The 20,860-nt window shown below is 40.5% G+C and overlaps 1 protein-coding gene across 2 annotated transcripts in view; it reads right to left on the bottom strand.

Moving 5' to 3' along the window:
• The window catches only part of lrch2 (leucine-rich repeats and calponin homology (CH) domain containing 2), a 35,887-nt gene that overhangs the window by 13,649 nt on the left and 1,378 nt on the right, over window positions 1-20,860 (bottom strand). For both annotated transcript variants that reach the window (XR_003273566.1, XM_026181519.1), the window contains exons 2-17: window positions 13,041-13,185; window positions 12,658-12,784; window positions 11,805-11,910; window positions 10,557-10,693; window positions 10,220-10,350; window positions 9,969-10,056; window positions 8,879-8,975; window positions 8,656-8,753; window positions 8,456-8,523; window positions 7,367-7,471; window positions 6,600-6,668; window positions 6,264-6,326; window positions 5,068-5,116; window positions 4,763-4,903; window positions 1,790-1,840; window positions 1,639-1,702 (exon numbers count right to left, since the gene is read on the bottom strand). Coding sequence is in view for 1 of the 2 variants with exons in the window: in XM_026181519.1 (XP_026037304.1) it covers window positions 1,639-1,702; window positions 1,790-1,840; window positions 4,763-4,903; window positions 5,068-5,116; window positions 6,264-6,326; window positions 6,600-6,668; window positions 7,367-7,471; window positions 8,456-8,523; window positions 8,656-8,753; window positions 8,879-8,975; window positions 9,969-10,056; window positions 10,220-10,350; window positions 10,557-10,693; window positions 11,805-11,910; window positions 12,658-12,784; window positions 13,041-13,185 (1,539 nt within the window). In the remaining variant the exon portion in view is untranslated. The remainder of the gene's footprint in view (window positions 1-1,638; window positions 1,703-1,789; window positions 1,841-4,762; window positions 4,904-5,067; window positions 5,117-6,263; window positions 6,327-6,599; window positions 6,669-7,366; window positions 7,472-8,455; window positions 8,524-8,655; window positions 8,754-8,878; window positions 8,976-9,968; window positions 10,057-10,219; window positions 10,351-10,556; window positions 10,694-11,804; window positions 11,911-12,657; window positions 12,785-13,040; window positions 13,186-20,860) is intronic.

Genomic DNA, 20,860 nt, shown 5'->3' with positions numbered 1-20,860 from the left:
ATTATGACATATTCCAGTTTTCAGAAGCTCAAAATGGACTGGACGATAGTCTGTTCATTGCCAAAAGAGGCCTCTTCCCTCGCTATACCATGACAAATTATGTAAATAAAACAATAGAAGAGTTTTGTCTTGGGGCTACTATTGCAAAAGCACTGTCTCCTTTCATTCCCAGCCTCACAGAAGCTGTGTTAATAATCCAGCAACAAATTCTAATAATAAAAGCAGCCGAAAAGAAAGGAAAAGATCAGACAGATACGAGGCAGAAACCGCCCCAAGGCAGAACCTGAGACACACACTGAGTATCTCATTCAAGTAAAATGTGACGGTCAGAGGTCAAGCAACACCAGCAAAGCATTCTGCTTCAGCACTGTGCATCAAAGCTCATTGGAGACTTTTGTCCAAAACAGTTGTGAGCAGCTTAGCCATAACCTTTAAGCCTTTTAAATTTTTTAAAGACCTTTGCACAAGGCATTAGTACAACTTGGGCTTTCATGGTCACTTCTAACGTATTCCTTCGATGCACTTTATTTTGTAAAAATTTATGCTCCTTATTTTTTATTAGAATTCCAATAACTTTCTTAATTTTACTGATCAGTGTAAACCGCTGCGATTATTTTTGCTGTGCACTGGATAATAATAAAACTTCTTCTTCAATATGAGGCCCAAAGAGACACTGATGCAACTGAAGGAGACAAACAAAAGGTCGTTCTTAAAAAGAAAGACTTGTTAAGCCAGTTGAATTAAAGATGAAAGTCTGCACTTCAATCACATCTTGATCGTGTGACTTAAAATCGCCAGTGTACAGATGCAAGATTACAAAAATTGCGAACAGATTGTGGACATGCATTACAAAATGCTCAGCTGGCACTGCAGTCTACGCAAGGCAAGGATTAGCTCTTTGAGATTTATAGTCAGAGAGAACATGCAGTCAGGAGGTTGTCACATTAATCCTTATTGAAAACTGGCAGATGTGATTTTTCCCCCGACACTGTTTGTTTGTTTTTTTTGCTTTTGTTTTTTTTCAGTAGGTTAATTCACGATTTATTATCCTCCTGTCAACGTAAAACAAGTTTTATTTGTACATCCAGGAAGATTTCATGACTGTATCCAAAAGCTGGTTATGGGGATGCAGACCAGCAGTTCTTTAGAAAACCCTCCCTAATTCTTGTGAAAGAATGATGAGACTCCACCTTAAAAAAAAGTGACTCAGTGTGAAAACAAGGCATTCTTAACATTGTCATTTCAACAAATATAGGCATCGACGATGTTTTCCGCGGTAACACATCCTTTAGACAGAGTTGCTTATTTTACCTATGATGTCTTTAGAAGGGTTTTTTTTAGTAAGTAAACATTATTGTTTTGTTTTTTGCTCAATGAAATTGGAACATATGAGAGAGATCTTTTTTCATATCCACACAACATGTAAAATGTAACGTACTTATATCACTTCAGCAGTTTGTTTTTTATTATCTTTTCAAATCGACGGGAAGGATGGGTTCTAACCGTCTGACTGACTTTATTTTTGTTACTATTTTTATGCCCAAGAAACCCCCGAGACAATCATTCCAGTGAAAAGGAAAAGCACTGAGCCAAACGATTCAGACAGTGTCATTTAAAGAACAAGGACATCTGTGTTACCTGATCTTGGCTTAAGTCCAAACACTGTCAGGGTAGTGCTGAAATCAGTGTTGCGCAAACCCTCCTGAGGATAAAACATTCACATCCAATTCAGAATGGGACGCAGCATTAACACTTACACGATCTTTTAAGATAACATTTTCATACCCACCTCAGAGTCAGCGTTGCCACTCGAGTTTTTGCGAGCACTTTGGCATTTGTACTGTCAACAAAAGAGATAATTAGATCTTTGTTTCATGCTAATTGTTCATCTCCTGTTCTATTTATGGAAGCAAACCTGGTGCTACATGTTTGTTATTCATTTATCTAAACAGTGACACGCTTATTAAAAGAGTGATCGGCACATGTTTATACATTAAGTGGCTAGTGTGCCTCTAAATCGCACAAAAATAATGGAGCGAGTATCTTGCCCGTAGATACTGTGCTATGCAGACTGAAGGCTGGAAAAGCCAGGGATCAAACCGCCAACATGGCCATTAGTAGATGACCTGCACTACTATGCCGTTATTTTTGTCCCTCTATTCTAAATGCACGCAAAAAAAAATAAAAAAAATTGCAAGTGCAAATGTTGCATTTTGGGGAGAAAATTATTTTAAGTGAAGAAAAGTTTAATTTGAGCCAACAAAATCCATTGCTGCATACAAGAAATGTATTTCAGTGTTTGCTATTATCCATATGCACACACAATAACAGCCCCTCTCGCTCAGTTGTTGGGATTTGTTCTTGCTCAGATCTCTACTCTGTCTGCTGACAGACACCTGCGGACCTGTTCTCAACATTTCTGCACCCTGCGCGCTCACCTCTTTCTGTACACCCTTATAAGGGTGCCACAAAACCAACCAATCACAGACTTTGATGCAAAAATACTGATTGGCTGTTAGGGTCTCCAATCAGCTCGCTAGCTACTGCATTCCGGAAACACGGTCCAGAATGTAGCTAAACCCATTTTCGGTTACTATGTTTAATTATTTTATTTTAAAATATATTATTTTTCAAGACCATTATGGTTTTAATCTAGTTTAAACCAAACCACTCCACTGGGTTTAGCTACATTCTGGACAGTGTTTCCGGAATGCAGTAGCTAGCGAGCTATTGGTGACCAAAACAGCCATGAGAATTTTTTGCATCCAAGTCTGTGATTGGTTGGTTTTGTGGCACACTTCTAAGCAGGGGTGCACATAAGTGGTCCGCAGGTGCGCATTCGCTGTCAAAATAAAAGACACGCACCAGATAAGAAGTTGCAACGCGGATTTGCGTACATATAAAAGGCAGTGTTTTTGTCCGCTAGAGTGGGATTTTCACGGCATATTCTGCACCACATCTCTGTGCGTTCATCATTTGTTTGAAGCCAGCTCACCTCCTGCAACCACTTTTCCGAGAATACGAGCTTCTTTTGTGGTTTGGACTCCTGACATTTCTTTGGAGGTGGAGGAACACCAAAGTAATTGCTTAAAGGAGCTTGCTTCTTCGACATCTTTAAGAGTTCTAAACAAATGCCTGTCCTCCTCCAGAAAATCTTATGTACGCAAACAATGCAACTTCTTATCTGGTGCGCCTCTTTTATTTTGACAGCGAATGCGCACCTGCAGACCACCTATGTGCACCCCTGCTTATAAGGGTGTACAGAAAGAGGTGAGCGCGCAGGGTGCAGAAATGTTGAGAGCAGGTCCGCAGATGTCTGTTAGCAGACAGAGTAGAGATCTGAGCAAGAACAAATCCCAACAACTGAGCGAGAGGGGCTGTTATTGTGTGTGCATATGGATAATAGCAAACACTGAAATACATTTCTTGCAGGCAGCAATGGATTTTGTTGGCTCAAATTAAACTTTTCTTCTCTTAAAATAATTTTCACTCAAAATAGAAGCCTTTGACTTCCGTGTTCACAATCAGTGCGACTCTAATCATTCTGATAAAGTCATGCATTATTGTACATTTGGAGATGGCTATCACAGAAAATCAGATAGAGCATGCAATTCTGTCTGATAGCACAATGTATTCTGCAAGTTAGGGCTGTGCCATATGACCAAAATCTCATATCCCGATATAAGAATTCTATCGTCCGATAACGATATAAATCACAAAAATGTAACATTTTCTGTAAATTCTGTGAATCTCGGGCAGCTCGACTTGCGGGAAGTGTTTCTAACTGCGCGTCATGTAGCTGGAGTCGAGTGTTTTAACTGATGCATGAAACTACACATTTTTAGACATAAGTTGTAAAGGCCGCCTTTTTCATTGTGAGTATTTATTACACAGCGTGCTGCGGGGAAAAGCCTGTTCTAACGTTTGAGTCTAAGGTTTATTTTTTAGCACCTGGCGGCTCTTTTTAAATTCTCATCCGTAAATAATCTGCTCTTTCACGTGATTCAGTTTATTTTGAAAAGTCTCAACAGGATCTTGAGCTTTATTGTGAAAGGTTTATGTGGAACATAAACAAGCGGACACGCGATGCTGTTACCGTCGCTGTTGCTAACGACAACGCATAAAAACAAATGCTTGTCTGTCTGTAGTGTGGTTATATTAAATATAAGAGAAAGAGAGAACTTTAAGAAATTAATATAGCCACTACAGTGACCATCAAAATGCTGAAAAAATATTGCCGTAAACAGTTTATTTTGCGACACCACGAAACAAACGATAGCGTAAAAAGAAACATAGACGTTTTTATATCGTCATCCGATATATATCGTTATATTGAACAGCCCTACTGCAAGTAGATGCAATCTAGAAAGTCCCTGGCCCATCTGCTCGCTCAGCATCTGGGAGCGACAGACATTGTTTTTTCTTTCCAGCAGTCTCCAGAAATCCAAGCCAAGATTATGTTTTGGTCTGTTGGTAGTTGTTTATGAATACGTGTGTGAATGCATGCATTTTTTGTTTTGGTCATGTAGACACTACATTTTGTTCTTCACGGGGACTGTTTATCACCTGCATTCATCCAAAGCCTAAAGAAACGTGACGGATTTTGTACAAGTGCAAGCACAGAGTACAAGCAGACCACATGCAAGAGAACTTTTGGTGGCAGAAATTTCGTCTCTTGTCTGTAAATTCTACACATCCAAATCCAGAATGTGTTTCAAAGACATTACTGAATATGCAGTGAGAATCTGGGAATTTGCACAACCTTCAGATAATCTTTTCGTAGATACTTGTTCCGCCTGCGGTCTTCATTCTGATTGAGGACAGGTGGGATCTCAGGCCACTTTGGCTCTGAATCAGACTGATCTGTCTTCAGACAGCCATCAAAGGAGCAGGAGGAAGAGGGCTGTAAACACAAGCAGTTAAAATTAATCTAAAGAAAATCTCTATAAAACTCTGCGCATCTTACAGAGAAGAATGGGAGGCACAATCAAGAAAAAAAACACAAGCCTGGAAAACCGGGCGTGAACGAAACACGGTATGTTTGCTTTAAAGAAAGTAAGTTGGTACCTGTCCACTCAGCACTGACGCTCCACTGCTTCCTTCATCTAAAGAGGCACTGATATAACAACACAATAACATCACAAGCTTTTGTTTGACATTCAAATACCATGAAGTTATGTTACATGCAACTAACAAAAGAGATTAGGGTCAACAAATATTTGGAGACAGGGAGACAAACTGTGCATGACTCACACCGCCAGTCACGTTTTGGAAAAGTTGATGCGTTCTAGAACAAATCTGGCTGCTCTGTGTTACTCACAAACAAATCTGTGTGCAAGACTCCTGTATATCTCACAGCTAAGTGTTACTGGAGAACACCACCGAGCTGCCCTGTGATTAACTTGAACAACACTTTGGAAGCTAGTAAATCACGTCTGCAGCAGTTTACTGGCCCCGGACATGTTGAGTTCAGCTTGAAAAATGTGAGAAGCAGCTGCCCATAAAGTGGCACGGTCTGACTTTGAGTACAGTTTGGGTGAAGACCCGTGAGGTGATCTTTGTGTGCAAGTTTCACTAAATCCTAAGCAACACTGTTGATTAGTGATTAGTGATTAGTGCTCCCCATTAGTGAGGAGTAGTGATTCTGGTGGACGCTGCCCAGACTGAGGACTCTATCGCTTAAGCTGCCAGATAAGACAAGAAGTCATAAAGATTTAAATGCAACAACACACAATTTTAAAATAAGCTAAATAATTAAAATTTTTAAAAAATCAGTAGCGCAGGAGTAAAGCAGGTAACCCTGGGAGCAATCCAAAAATGGAATAAATAATGAATTTTTAAAAATACATTAAAAAAATTTTTTTAAAGTAAGGTCACAATAAGTCTTTGAATGATAATGCCAGAAAAAGGAGGTGGGTTTAGATTGAAAGATTTTAGCACTTTCAGATTCTCTCAGGGACACCAGCAGAAAATTCCATCAGCAGTCCATAAAAGCTAAAGGTTTCCTCCCCAAATGGCAGATTGGCACACAAGGAACGAGAGGGCACACTGCTTCGCACGCTTGTAAGCATGTGAAACGTACTGGAGTGACACCATGAAGTACTTTAAAAACAAGCAGAGAGGATTTAAGAATCAACACAAACTGACAGGTGCAGGGGTGGGTATTAATGTGCTTTCTTAGCAAACGTGAGTTATTTTATCTACAAAAGTTACATCTCTCTAGTTTTCTTTGGAAGCTGAAGACGCACTAGCACAGAACTCACCTGCGAGCGGTCTGAGGTGTGAGTCTCGGTTTGCTGCCGGAGCTTCCAGAGTGACTGAGGAATCTGCAGACGGACACATACGGCAAACAGACGAACACAAGAACTGTTCAAACAGGCTGAGATTACATTGCACATGCAGTGCATGAAATATTTTTTGACCATGTCACAAAAAAACCCCCAAAACCTCAGTACACTGAGTCACCAAACACTGAGTCACAGGAAGTGAGTGCAAAGAATCAAAAATAGCTGCTACTTTATTCTCGTAAGACGCCTGTATGTATGAAATGAATTTGAAAAAGCAAACTGTAAACCATGACAAAAAAAAAATCGCTCTACCTGTGTGCCCGGCCGGTCACTCTCCTCCTGTGAATTAGACTTTCGGCTCTGCAAATTAAGGACCGTCGTCTAAGAAGCCACGCAAACAAGCAGTAGGCAAGTCGGGGGAACAGGAGAAGATCAGGAAATGGCAAAAGTGGAGAAGAAAAAGTCAGGTAAAGCTGATATGGGTCTGACTTGCAAAGACAAAAGCGGTAAAGTGCAGTAGGTAGAGATGTGGCGTAAAAGATTGGGCAGGAATGCTGACGCAGTGGATTTGTTCAATGAGTAAACCAAACTGTCCAGTTCACTGGAAATGTAGACTTCGATGCCTGTCTGTTTGCTCTGTCAAACCACTTACAGGACTATTACTTAAAATTTCTATACAGCGGGGCATGTATTAGTCACGGCACATTTTTTATGACTACTTTGCAAAACGCTGGCATCAAACTGATGAAGCTTAGGCAGTAATGCTGCTTTGTTTTAAAAGTCACGCTCAACGACTTTGGAAAGTTTTTAAAACAACTGTGTTTCTTTTAAAAGCTCATGATGTAAGCCTACTTTGTAACGCTTTCCTATACAGAAAATTGTTAGAAAGGAATAGATTAATGAGGACTTTAAGCGGATTTAGTAATGCTGTTGGTATTATAGGCTTGCAGGGAGAAATCGCTGTTAGGCTAACTGCAGAAAGATGTTACATGAACAACACGGATTTAAGCAGCTAAGCAAACGCTGATGTACCACACAGCTACTGTTATGTTACGAGAGTAGACGTGAGGGCCACACACCTGTTCTGCTGCTCCTGCTGCAGAAGCTGGACAGCAATCTTCCTCAGGTCAAGCACTTCCTTCAGCTCATCGTCCTCTTCCTCAGCTAGCTGCTCCTTATCAGAACTGGGAAAGGTGAGGAACAAAATTACTATCAAGTGATTAATTAGAGATATATCTAGATGTGGGCACACATCCATTTATTATTTTCTTCATATCCAATTCAGCTTATCCCAGCTGCCACAGGGCAAAGTTTGCCCACCCCCTCCCAAGCCTGGTCATCAGTGTGTCGCAGGGCCAGCACATTTACAGACACGTGTGGAATCCCCAGTTAACCTATTATGTTTGTCTTTGGTTTCAGGCTGAGACATGCAGATGATTAAAGGGGGAAACCTGCTGGCACCACTCATCATCGAAGTCGCTGATTGATGTGAATGTCAATGCAATTTGGTAGAAAGCCATCAAACTGTGTCATCACCTAACGCGTCATTTCCAAAGAGATCTCCTTGGTAGTACATGCACAAAAAAAATAAATAATACAAAATGTCTTTTTGTGTGTGCTAAAAGCTCTGCCAAACCAAACACCAGTCTGGCCGCCACTTGCGATAAGAAACAAAGTGAAAGTTTTTTTTCTGTTCTCTCACGCCCCCTCGCTCTTTCTGCGCATGGTTTCCTCTGGTTCCTGTAAATTGCTGGAGTGGCACACCTGGTCTGTATTAACCACTCCTTGGCTCCAGTATAAATACCTAGGTCTTCCCACTCACTTCTCATTAGAGCGGGTGAGCAGTGTGGCAGTCACGCTAAGGCTAACCACTCCTGGTGTTTTCATGTCTTTCATTGGATATTTCTGATTCAGGTTTTTCTTTCAACCCGCTAGCCTTGGGGCACACTGAGCCCAACATCTTGGCTGTCCACTCTCCATATGCCTAACCTCATCTCCGGGCTTGCTTCCCGAAAACAAATTTTGCTCTGTTGGTCTGTCTGGATCTGATTTGGGTAGCAATTAGCACAACCTGTGCCAGCTCACCTTCCAGCGAGTGGTTACGTTACCCTAAAAAGTCCAGGGGATGGTGGAAAGTAACAGCATTGCACACACAAAAAAAAACTCACCCTGACTCCTCTTTCCAGCTGTCTTTATCTTTGCTTTGGTGAGACATGTTAAGAACTTTCTCCAGTTCCTGGAACGCACACAGGGACATCACGTCACGTCACGGGACCAAGCACACAGAGATAGATATTCTCTCCCAACGTGTCTTCAAAAGATTTCCCACATTCTTCTCGGTTTTCTAGACTGATTGATGAATTCATACCTTTATACAAGACACATGACTGCTTTGCTGCCCATTGCACTCTGACAGAGCAGGATCCTCGTCCGGGTTGGGCTCTATAAAGTCATAGAGATCCTGATCTGATAGAGGGAGGAAGCATCCGCGTTCATCACATGAACTGTCACATTTTTAGGCACTTTATTCAACAACCCCGTGTCTCTGTTATTGCTTTCAAAGGGAATATGTGATACTTATTTTCGGTAACCTTTGCAAGAGTCCATTTTGGAGAGGAGTGACAGGGCGTCGGCACGGGCTGTCTCTGAAACTTGAGAGTGCAGGCTGACAGTGTCATCGTCTGAAGGCTGAAGGAGAGGAAAACAGAGGAATGGGAAGTCAAGTTTCAAATGCAATCAATTCACCTGAATTATTACTGTTGCTATTTTGGGTATTTAAATGGAAAAGGATTAAAAGGAAAAAAAACCACACCTGCAACACGTGACTGTAGCATTTGCCAAGTCACGTTTACAGCCTTACTAAGCAACTTTAATGAGCAGATATATTATGTATATATTCAGTTCCTCCATTAATGATCTTTTGAGTTGCATTTGTAGTTCTTTGCATGTATCCAGACATCCTTCTGAAAGTATCATTGTCTCTTATACTGGTTTGGGTCTCGTCGGTTATTCTCCTGTCACAACAATGAGCTCACACAGTGTTTTGCAATGCTATAGCTTACAGGCATAAGGGAGGCTACTCAAGTTTTGGAGGGAAGTCCTTTAAATATGTTATTCAGAGCTGCACATTTCCACCTTCTACTGTCACATCAGTATTTTTCCATTTGGATTTCTGCCACCTTCACAAAGCTTCACGTGTTGCTGCTGACAACCAACCTCCCTGCACATTTGCTTTCCATTATCCAACAGTGCCCTGCAGGTCACATCTTGCCACTTGGTCTAGTCAGATATTTATGTTGTTTTACCAAGTGTGCTAACATTTACTTCTGTCTGTATTTTTTTTTTAAACAACAGCCACCTATAAAAACAGCTCATATTATATCAAGAAAATGATACGGGTTACCCTTTCATAGTTATATATCTCAATATGTGCTCTTTCTTAAGTAGTAAAATGTATTTATTTTCTCACACAAGAGAAAATAAAATTGTATTCTACTTTCTGGGGCGTGGCTCACCTAGGAGTGACAACTCCCTAATATATAAGTCTGTTTAAGCTTTCAAATCCACCCATCACTGATGAGATCTGGTTTCAGAAAAATATAGCTCAGCTCGAGGCTCCAAAACAGGAAGGCACAAGTCAGTGAGTGATGTCACATGTGTGACACTTGTTTGGACTCTCACCTCTGTTGTAGACAGCCTCTTGTCACCATTGTCACTACCAATTCCAGAGTCAGGACCGTGGTTCTTACTTGGGTAAAAATCTTCCATGCTGAAATTGTGCAAAATGACATAAATTAGACAGCATTAAATGATTAGATAGCAGAAATGCAATGCATGGTGTTTTTAACAGAATAGAAGTGATAAATAGATGCATTATGATATAATGATATACTTGATGATGGTTGCAAGTAAGTTAGTAAATCTGTCAGCACCTATCTGTTAGTGGTTGCGGTAGGCAACGCTTGCCAAGAGAGGGGAGGTCCAGGGTGTCTGGTTTCTTATCCATCCTACAAGCCTGCATGTTCAGGTACTTAAATATGTGCACTTTGCCTTTAAGACAAATCTGAAATAGATAAACACAAAATGTGTTCTTGAAGTCACTCCAACCACTACAGAGGGAACTACAAGGAAATCCACGCGGGTGGATGGGTTAGATGTACAAAAACAACCACTATTTTTTTTTTGAAAAAAATCCATAAACCTCCAATTGTTCTGTACATCTGTTCCCACATATGGGCAAAAGCACCACCATAAAGCAAATCCTCATACCTGTGCCGGTGGAGACTGCATAGGGTTGTTGTCTAGGATGATGTGCTGCAGTTGCCTCAGCTTCCTGTAGGCTGGAGGAATCTCTGTGATCTTATTGCAGGAGAAGTCAAGTCGGATGAGAGGCAGGTCAGCCAACTCTGAAAATACAAATAACAAGAAACTGATGTGCACTGCTTCGACTGCACAATCATCAGAAATTTGTATGTGCTGTTAGGGTAGATCTTATAAAAATAGTTTAACAACATCATTAAAACAGAGTCAAGTTCTTGTTTTTGGGCTCTTATCTTAACCCTGAAGCAACCACAATAATTCAGCAAATAAAAAAAGATCATATCTGGTCATATCTGTATCTATAAATATGTTATTACACATTTTTTTTCAATTGCTCTGTTTGTCATAATGTACTCTTTCCATCCATCTATGGCAGAGGTTCTAATGTTAAGCTTTTCAAAGGTACTTTAATGTAAAAAGGGGTTAACTTGACTTGTGATTAAAATGCATTTCATCCTTCAAAATTAATGGCAATATTTTGCTATGGTTCTTACTTTAAGGGCATGTAGAAATATGGGTAAAAGTATCTCTAACTGCTTTTAAGGGGATTTTTTTAGTTCATTGTGTTGAACACGTGATTTTTTTATACAGAATTTTATAAATATTATTAATCTGTTAGACCGGTTTATGTATATATTTTCACGGACCGGCCTTTAAGGTGTCGTGGATATATACAACAAAATAAAACCAGTACCGGTACAGATTTATTCATAACACACGGGAAAAGACCCACGGAAACCAAGTCAACAATAAAAACGATTAAAAAATAACGATAAAAAAATAATAAAAACCCTCAAAACCATAAATTTCACACCCGATCTTTAACTCTCCTGGCCTGGTACTAAAAAAGCCACGGACCAGTACCGGTCCACGGCCCAGGGGTTGGGGACCGCTGTGTTAGACAACAGCACAGACTGCATGGATTCATGTGCCACACGTAGGAATTGCTCGAGTTGGGCTTGTCAATTCAGGTATCCTTAGTTATTCAGACATATATTACTATAATTTATTAAGTTGCCTTCTGCTATGTTTATCTGTGCCAACAGTAACAAGACAGGCAACACAAAACATAAAAGGCACAGTTGTATCTCTTGGCTGTGAAAGTCTGGCATAGATGCCAAAATGTCTCAGTGATGCGCAATCAATGCGTCTCAAGTGAAAGAAACACACAGAGAGCTTCATGAGTGATGGATTTACCATCAGGCAGCATGTGAAGACTATTCTTCCTGATGTTGAGTTCTCTCAAGGCTTGAAGCTTTCCAACTTGAGCAGGCAGCGCCTGGATCTCGTTTGAGCTCACGTCCTGAAATCCAACCCAGCAGGGGGAGGCAAAGAGTGAGAAACGGAATTATTAGCGTTCACTCTCTCACCTCTCACACACACATACATATAGAAAAATGGGAAATGGGTGCAGCAACTTACTGAGACATGCAAAGAACATAGAAATATAGCATAAAAGGCAAAGGCAGAGTTTGTACAAATCTATTGAGCTTGGAAGTCCATATTTAGTATGACCACCTTTATTCTTCACCACAGCCTGAACTCTCTTAAGGCAGCTTTCTTCTCATTTCTTTAAGCAGTCCTAAGGCATAGTTCTCCAGGCTTCTTGAAGGACAATAAAAGCTCTTCTTTAGGTTGGATCTTTTGTTCTCTTCTCTTTCATGATCATCTCGCACTGCTGCAGGTAGTCTTTCAGGCCTGTCACATTTTCTTTTGTCATCACTTTGTCCAGTTTTTAAGAACATACTGCACACCATGCTGAGATATGTCAAGTTCTTGGCTAATAGCTTATTGGGAATCACCTTGTTGGTGTAAAAATACAATTTTATGTCTATCGAACTGTGTTATCTGGCATTTTCTTATAGATTCAACTAAATGAACTGGAACAAACGGTTGTGTTTTTGTGACAGGCTGCTAGTTAAAAAGTGCCTAAAGACACAATTTAAAATTGATTCTTTGCTAAGTTTTCTGTTATGTGTAGACAGAACACTGGTGTATGTGCCTCAAGCTCTGTACTGTATACAAAGGCTGATGTATACAGGCTGCTCACCAGTTCCATTAAGTCTTTGGCCTTGCCAATCTCTTCAGGGATGGACACAAGCTTGTTGTTGCTCACAAGCAAAACCTTCAGGGGAAGGTTGAAAAGGTATTTCGGCAACACTGTCAGAAGATTTCGGCTGCAGAGAAAGACAAAACAATGACCTGCATTTAAAATAGCATACAGAAGCGTGTAACACTGAGACGATGGTGACTGGGAATTGAGTTGTAGCAAAAGAGGAAACATCTCTTTCGCATGAGCATTTTCACCCTGTAAGTAAGGTGAAAGGGGAACAGGCACTTTTTTGGCATATAACTGAATACCAACATTCACTCCTTTTGTATTCAATTAGAGTCTGAAACAATAATAAAAGTATAGTGTTAGCAATGGCTCACCTGATGTCCAGATAAGTCAGCATCTGCAGATTGATAATAGCTTCTGGGATGCACTTAATGCAGTTGTGGTAGAGGTTGAGTGACTCCAGGGGGGCAAACAGACACACTTCTGGGGGGATTTCTGTGAGACGATTCTTAGACAGATCTGCAAGGAGAAGAAACAGAATACTTGTGTGCATAAGCACACTGGTGACAAACTCATTATAACCCTTTAACATCAGTTATGTGTGCTTTTTGCACAAGAAGCCATTTCCAAAGCCTCGAAACACTGATCAATACATATCTGTGACAGAGCAGTAGGAAACGTAGCTCTTCATCGAACGTCGGTCTAATATTACACCAGAGTCTTGGGCTTTATAGGTTTGAGTGCTGCCGGCGGGGTCATACGTCAGTATTTCCAGCATCGATCTCACTGGGAGTGGCACGTTAATGGCTTTAGATTTGTATGAATGAGTGGAGAGTGTTGGAACTCATCCTACATCTGTCGTTTTTTTTTTTTTGAAAGACAAGTTAACAACAAAATAAAATAACCATAATTTTTTTTCTGGGTTACTTTTTGAAGAGAAGAATCAGGTTTGCTGAGGCACAGAATAATTTATTTAGGATCCTTTATAGGATTTATCTCTTTTTATTAAAAGAACGGTCAAAAGTGAATGAGTTCTATGATTGCATTTAACTGAAATAAGTCTTTTTATACAAATTCAACATATTTGCAATCATTTTATGATATATAATAGAACAATACCAGAGTAAACAACCATACTATCAACTGTTAAGGCTATAATAGCATGGCAGCATATCACAATGGCTAAATTGTTTTTCACGTTTAAGAGCTTAGTTCACCTTCACTCATATTAAAACCCACGCCAACAGTTAAATGTTAAGAGTTTTGCATGCATTTCTTAGTTAAGATATCAACAAAGTTACAAGGAATTCGTCTTAGGAGTCACTATTGTCCCTTGCCAAGTTCAATGCCAACCCATCTCAATCCTGTCACGACGTGTCACCTACAGTAAAACACCCGGTGCCAACTTCAAGGTGTGGCTAGAAAGGAAAATGAGTATGAGTCACCTTCTGGTAACCACAAATGGCAATAACAACTGTTGACAGTACAGCTAATGTGACAAGTTCTCCTAAACTTGTCGAGCTGTCTGTTGTGTCGCCTGATAACACTGAAGTTAGCTTCTAAATTGGCAGAAGATGAATGTTTAGCACACAGATTTGATAAGTAGGACACTTTCGTGTTTGCCAAACATATCTGTACAAACAAATGAGGTCAATTTTACCATTTTTATGTCGACCGAATCAGACGAGGCCTTTCGTTCAAGATATTTTGTGTAAACGACAAAGCGACAGCAGAAGTAGCGGTTAAACACGCTCTGTTTAACCGCTGAAGGCAGTTTGCTAAAAAAAAAATCATAGCCATGCATTAATGAGCTACATGCATGTGCTTTTGTTCTGCAACAGGAACATGAATGTAATCTCTGCTTCCACCCCCCATTTTTATCTGCCTGCTGTAATAAAATATTTAGAATTCATCCCAACAACGTCAAATAAAGGAAGCATACAGATACAGATGCTTAAGCTCATTATGCAGATATCTGTCCTCAGCCAGCATTCAGAATTTCCACATGTATTCCAAATACTTACTTTGGAAAGTCATATTAAATAATGTTTATCCTATATACTGCTGATGGTCTTTGAGGCTCAGTCTTCAACCTATGTTGCAAGAGGAAAACAGGAAGGTTCATCCACTGAAACATGACGATTAAATTTCACTGCTACCTGCCAACAAAATGTAAATATGCCCTGTGATCAATTGAAGCATAGCTTAACTCTTTATTTTCTTTTAAAGGTCTTTAGATCGTGCCCACATTTCCGCTTAAATAATCACTGACCCCGTGCACTTTAACCAGAAACACAAGGATACTTGTAAGGTTACCTTGCACTGCACTGAATTCCCCGTCAAACACTTATTGATTCAGTGTCTATAAATTATGTGTGTACGTGTCTGCGTGTGTGCTGTTGGTATTCTACTCATGTTTCACTAACCTAAATCTGTTAACACAGTTACATTATGAGGATGTCTGCTACAAAGTAACATAAATCACTACCTACTAAGATTAATGCCTTTTTAAAGGTTGGGCAAATAGTAGTTTAGATCAGAGGAAATTGACAGTAAGTCAAGTTAATGTCCTTTAAATTCTTTGAGAATGTGGACACATTGGCACATCACTTTTCTAAAAGCACCTTACACCGCAACCTGAGTCTTACAACTCTGTTTTTCTACTGTACACATGCTCACATACGGATAATACACCAGGGTTCGGTGTAAGGGTTCAGTATCGTGGCAAGGACATTTCAACATGAGGAGAGTAGCAGGGGGTTAGTGAACAACCCGCTCTCCCTCCTGAGCCGTGCGTGTCTGTGTCCGTGTGCGTGTGTGTGCACGCGTGAACAATCTTGTCTTGTGAATTATCTCTGGGTGACAAGATAATTAGAGTGAGGAGCTGCTGCTGCAGAGCTCCAGATAAACAGAAGGCTTTCAATTATTCTGTCCCACATAACCAAAGTGCGCTATCCTTTGCTTGGGAAAACCAAACACTGCTGCGCCTCCATCCCCTCATTATGTGAAATTACATATAGGCACCACTATTTATTAAACAACTGAGCTACAGTATAAAGGTTTTAATGAAACTAAATTCACTTACCTGCTATTAAATGTTACTGTTTAGTATGAAGGATATCGTATCTAGTATTTAAATATGGGAAGTAAGGCCTTTATTCATTCATCCCCAGTGCAATGTAACACCTTCTCTACTTTTACTGAAGGTTGTTATCAGCTATGAAAAGAAACTGACCCGAATTGTATTGAAATGGCCTGATTTACCTGCATTTTAACATTACATACTATATGTTGAACCTTTCGCCCCATTCGGTCAGATTACAAGATAGTTTGAGGAGAACAAAACCGCCTGAAGAATCAGACAAACTGAAGAATCAATAATAAACTAGATATTTGTTCCATATCCTTTATATCAGATGTCAGTGTCCTCCGTGATCTTAGTCATTATCACTACTTGTCGGACATTTGATTGCAGCAGTTATTGTCTGGAGGGATAATTCTTGTTTTTGTTGTTTGTTAATTAATACCAGGGAAAAGAGAAAGTTGCATTTATTACATACATGCCACTAATACATGAAAGCAGATTAGCTTTCTGGTGCTACTAGTCTGATTCCTAATATGGCTTCTCACAATAGCATTTAAACAAAAGTGCCACTAGTTGCAGCAAAACTAGTGACTAGTCAAACTAAAACTAGTCAGTTAAAATGACCAAACGTCCAGACAGTGGTTATAGAAAACTAAGGTCAGATAATATGGATTTAAAGCTCAAGCAGGTTTCCACAGATAGGCTCTGACTGTGTAGTTGTCTATGGGCTCTGACAGCAGTCAGTAAGCAGAAGTGAGAAGCAGACTATGACACAGTCAGCAGCACAAAGGGAAAAGAAGCCAAAGGGTTAAGGGAAGCAGAAATTACCACATGGGGAAAGACTAATGCTGAGGTCACAAGGTATGCACGCTTTCCATTAAGACTAAACTCTGCCTCTCCCTCAGGCTTGGACCTTGATGCTGTAACCCAGCTGCATATAGTCAATTCCCCCATCTCCCTCCACACCCTAATCTGGTCCCACAACTGGGTATTCTGTGTTAGTAGCTGAATCATCTGGGTGATGGGGGAGCTGGGGGGTAGGTGGAGACAGGCTTTATATGCCTGTCTATCTTTTCCCACTTTTCCCTCCTCCAACCTAGGCCACGCACCATCTGCAGCGCACAGTGGGTCTTTAATCCACCTGCTTGCAGCCTCAAGCTCCCACAGAACAAGGCCCGCCAGGCAGAGAAGCACTCCACCAAGGCTCCACGGCACCATCAATCTATTCATTTGTGTTCGTAGTGCAGATGCTGCTTGGATATGTCCTTCCATGACACAGCAAAATGAATACTAATTGCTTTCTTCTGGAGCAAACAGTGAGTCTCTGATCAGCAAGAGACTGATTTTGAAGAGAGGATAAAAATAGCTTTAAGTTGCTATTTAGAAATTCAGCTTGTTATCACTAAGTTATTTGTCTCTAAGCTGCAGGAAAATGAGCCCATCATACTCTATTTACTGTATTCTGTCAATAATGCCGCAGGATTCAGTTTAATGAAAACATGGAAGGTGCATGTCAAGGTGTCAAGGAGATGATTAATTGGGGTTAATTAATTTTCACCCTGCAGCAGATGTGCCACAGCCACTATGGCTGTCAGGATTTGGGTGTGGTCCGGTGCTGCGGGTTGGACCGTGCAGAGTGCTCTTTGTGAGATTTGGCCTTAGAGATCGGGTAGTCTCTTGATCAGCTGCGTTTGTTCAGCTACTGTGCAGGGGTTGTCCGTGAGAGCTTGTAATCACCGTCAGGCACTAACGCGGTCCAATTGATCCATGAACCGCATCCTTTGATCTCTGCCCAATCCTGAAGCATCTGGATTGGGCAGAGACATGCTTCAGCAGCACCCGGTGTTGACAGACACACAGACACATTAATATGCGAAAACATTAATATAGATATAGATGCTATAGATGTGCAGAAACGGCTTCTTTCCCTGGACCATTTGGTCTGTAAACAAACACTATCCCCCTACACCGCATCCCTGTCCACCCACCTACCAATCTGAGCCATGGTCTTAGTAACCCTCATCACTCAGGCCACTCACAAGGACTCTACTCAGACCAAGTCCTTTGCAACCTGATCTGTAATGTGTGCCTTTCCCTTGTTTTGTATATATTTCTCCTGTTTGTTAGTTATTCCTGCTGCCTTACTATTTTTATTTACAGTAAAGGGCTATTCTATTCTATTCTATTCTATGATCATAGGCTTTTCAGACATATAATAGTATTTGATTTTTGTTCAAACTATTTATTATACATTTAGCGCCTAAGATATTAACCCCAACATTAATTTTTCACTGAGTCTATTACACCAGAAATTAATTGAATGAAATTAAATCACATGTCAAGCATTTGAGTCATGTTCCTATTTTTAAATGAAGAAGCAGACACTCTGGTTGTGTCACACTACACAAATTTGGACACTACAAATGTCTGATTGGAAAATTCAGACATGCCACATTGTTCCTGTTAAATTCTAACACATCCTACTTTGAGACGACACTAAAATAGTCACACTCTGTTATATGACACACACATTTCTAATTTACTGTGGTTATACCTTCATTTGTTGAGCTTTTTGTCACGCACGTACGCCACGCAGATAAAGCCTAGCTGCGAACTAAAAGAAAAATTCTGTGAACATGTCCTTGGTGCCTTTTTAAAATGTGAATGTTACTTCTGTTGAACGTGTTTGTAACTCCAGTGCTTTTTAAGCTGTTGCTTCACAGAAAAGAATCAATTAGAGACCACCGTTTCATTTTCTGATCATTTTACATTCAAGTCTAAATGTTTAACAGTGGCATCATTAATATACAGGCCTGCGTCTATAACCCAGTCTAGGCGTGGGTGAGTAAAGGCCTTTATCTCTGATATTTTTCAAAGACTACCTTCAACTAAAGGAAACTAACAATTTTCTCAAAAAGGGATTTAAAGGAAAATTTTATGTTGTGTCTCATATATAAGACATAATTATGGGACGACTCTGTTGCCCGAAGCGCTTGCTGTTCTGCACAGGCTTTCAGGAGAGACAGAGGATGTTTGATTTAACAGAGCACAGAGAATGAGCAGCACTTTTAAAGCCTTTGGGGGGCGTCAGCCTGCTTGAACTTTAATGAGCTGTGGCGCTTTCAGTATTTACACTGGTTGATTATTAAGGCAGAGAATGTTTGCTTGATACTTGTGTCCTTGTGGAGGCCGTCCTTGAAGAGTTTAACTTATAAGGAATGCAGCAGCACCTTGTGAGATTTACTGTGCACACAAAGTCCCACAAAATCGAATAAAGAATGCCCAAGTTGCATTTTGGCCCCCTGTTTCAAGGACTTCCAGTATCTTAGTGGGCTTTTTGGTTTGTTCTTGGCTGTCAAATTATCTCTTTTTGTGACAAAAACTGCATTACACGCCTTTTTTCACTTACCTCTTCATTTTGGCCATTAAATATTAGATCAAACTATTAGTGGATGACGGAGTAATTAGCCAGACAGTGACGTGTTTATAGTGTGATGACAGATTAGGTGCGATCTTCAATTGTGGCACAGCCATTAAAAATGGAAGATAAAACCACACACTAAATCTAATGCATGTATTGTTGATTAAACCATAAATGAGTCATCATGGTCTCCAAGAAATCCCAATTTGAAATGTCTTTATTAGCATTTTTCCTGAGAAGTCACAGAAACAGCTGGTGTAAACTTGGCTGAATATCTGACAATAACGCACACCTGTGAAGGTACGGTGAAGGCACCTCGCGGCGGTGGGGTAATGGCAGGTAGAGGCATGCTGGGGTTATGAACCAGATAGATGCACTAACCCGCATGCACTTCTACACAAGTTCGGGGCAGCATTCTCAGCGCTTTCCCTGTGGGAAAACAACCCGACTGGAGACAAACTAGCAGCAGCACACTGCAAACGGACACCCTCGTGTGATGTCCGCTCCCTTTTTGGTTGCTGCTTAGCCGTCAGATGAATCCGTTCGCTTTCTAAGAGCAGCAACGCAATGTTATCAAAATAGCTTATCACGAGACATATCAAGAGCCACTTCTTCTTTTTTTAAACGCCTTTCAGTTTTCAGGTGTAACAAATAATGTAGCTTAACAAGCTGGGTCTTAGTTTACAGAGCTGGCACTGTTCAGTGAGGACTGAAAGCTGCAGCAAAGACTTATAAGAAAAGATGCATTAAAGTTAACTTTAAATTGCATCTGATTTTGACTGAGCCAGCAAAAATGACACCGTTTCTATTTGCAGCAGAGATTGCAATTGATGTAAAGGGTAGCGCCGTGAGGTGTTGATCTCTCTTCGCACATCTGAAAGTGACACTTCCCTTCTGGCACACCTTTAATTTGACAGAGTGAAATGAAGGCGTGAGATACAAGCGCGAGGCGTGCAGCATTTACAGCACCTGAATTGCACTGGCACAGAAATATAAACCTTCCCACCTCTTCGAGTTATCGTCGCTGTTATAATGAGCACTCCAGATAATAGAAGCTGTTTCTAAATTTAAAACGCAAATAAATAAATAAATAAAACTCTTGGCAGATGTTTTGACTGAAGTTCAATGGAGCAAAGCTGACTAGTAGAAGAGCAGATCATTACAAAGACGGCCTAACAGTCTGTAAATAGTTCACCCCAAACTTCCTGTTTTGCGGTTTGTCACGAAACATGACTGGCAATCTGTGTAAAACAAAAAGGCCCTGAGCTCCTCTGGGTTATTAATGGTGTGTATTGTTATAAGTCCTGTTTATTCTGGAGAATTAGCACATATGACTATCAAATGAGCAAATTTCCATAGATCTGGGTGGACAAGCCCACTCACAAAATGATTACTAACGACTAAGAACAGCAGAGCAGCATGTAAGAAAATAGTTGGATTATAGCTTAGTACTGGAAGACATGTCTGCTTGTTCAGCAAACCTTTCACCTCCTACCAAGCCCACAACTGATTTTCAGTGGCTGGAGCCCTGTGCATATCGTGCTTTTTGCTTTATTTTTGATTCAGTAATTAAACAAGTCACTTTCAGGTGTGCTCAAAGAAGACTGTCTAGATGTGAAGAGGTTCTGAAATCTTGGAGTAGAAAATTTTAACACCCTGGGGGTACGGGTAAGGGTAAGAGCTGCACA

Source organism: Astatotilapia calliptera, chromosome 10, assembly GCF_900246225.1.
Source record: "Astatotilapia calliptera chromosome 10, fAstCal1.2, whole genome shotgun sequence".
Lineage (NCBI taxonomy): Eukaryota > Metazoa > Chordata > Actinopteri > Cichliformes > Cichlidae > Astatotilapia > Astatotilapia calliptera.
The sequence above is the reverse complement of the archived record's forward strand: the minus strand, read 5'-3'. Positions and strand labels throughout refer to the sequence as shown.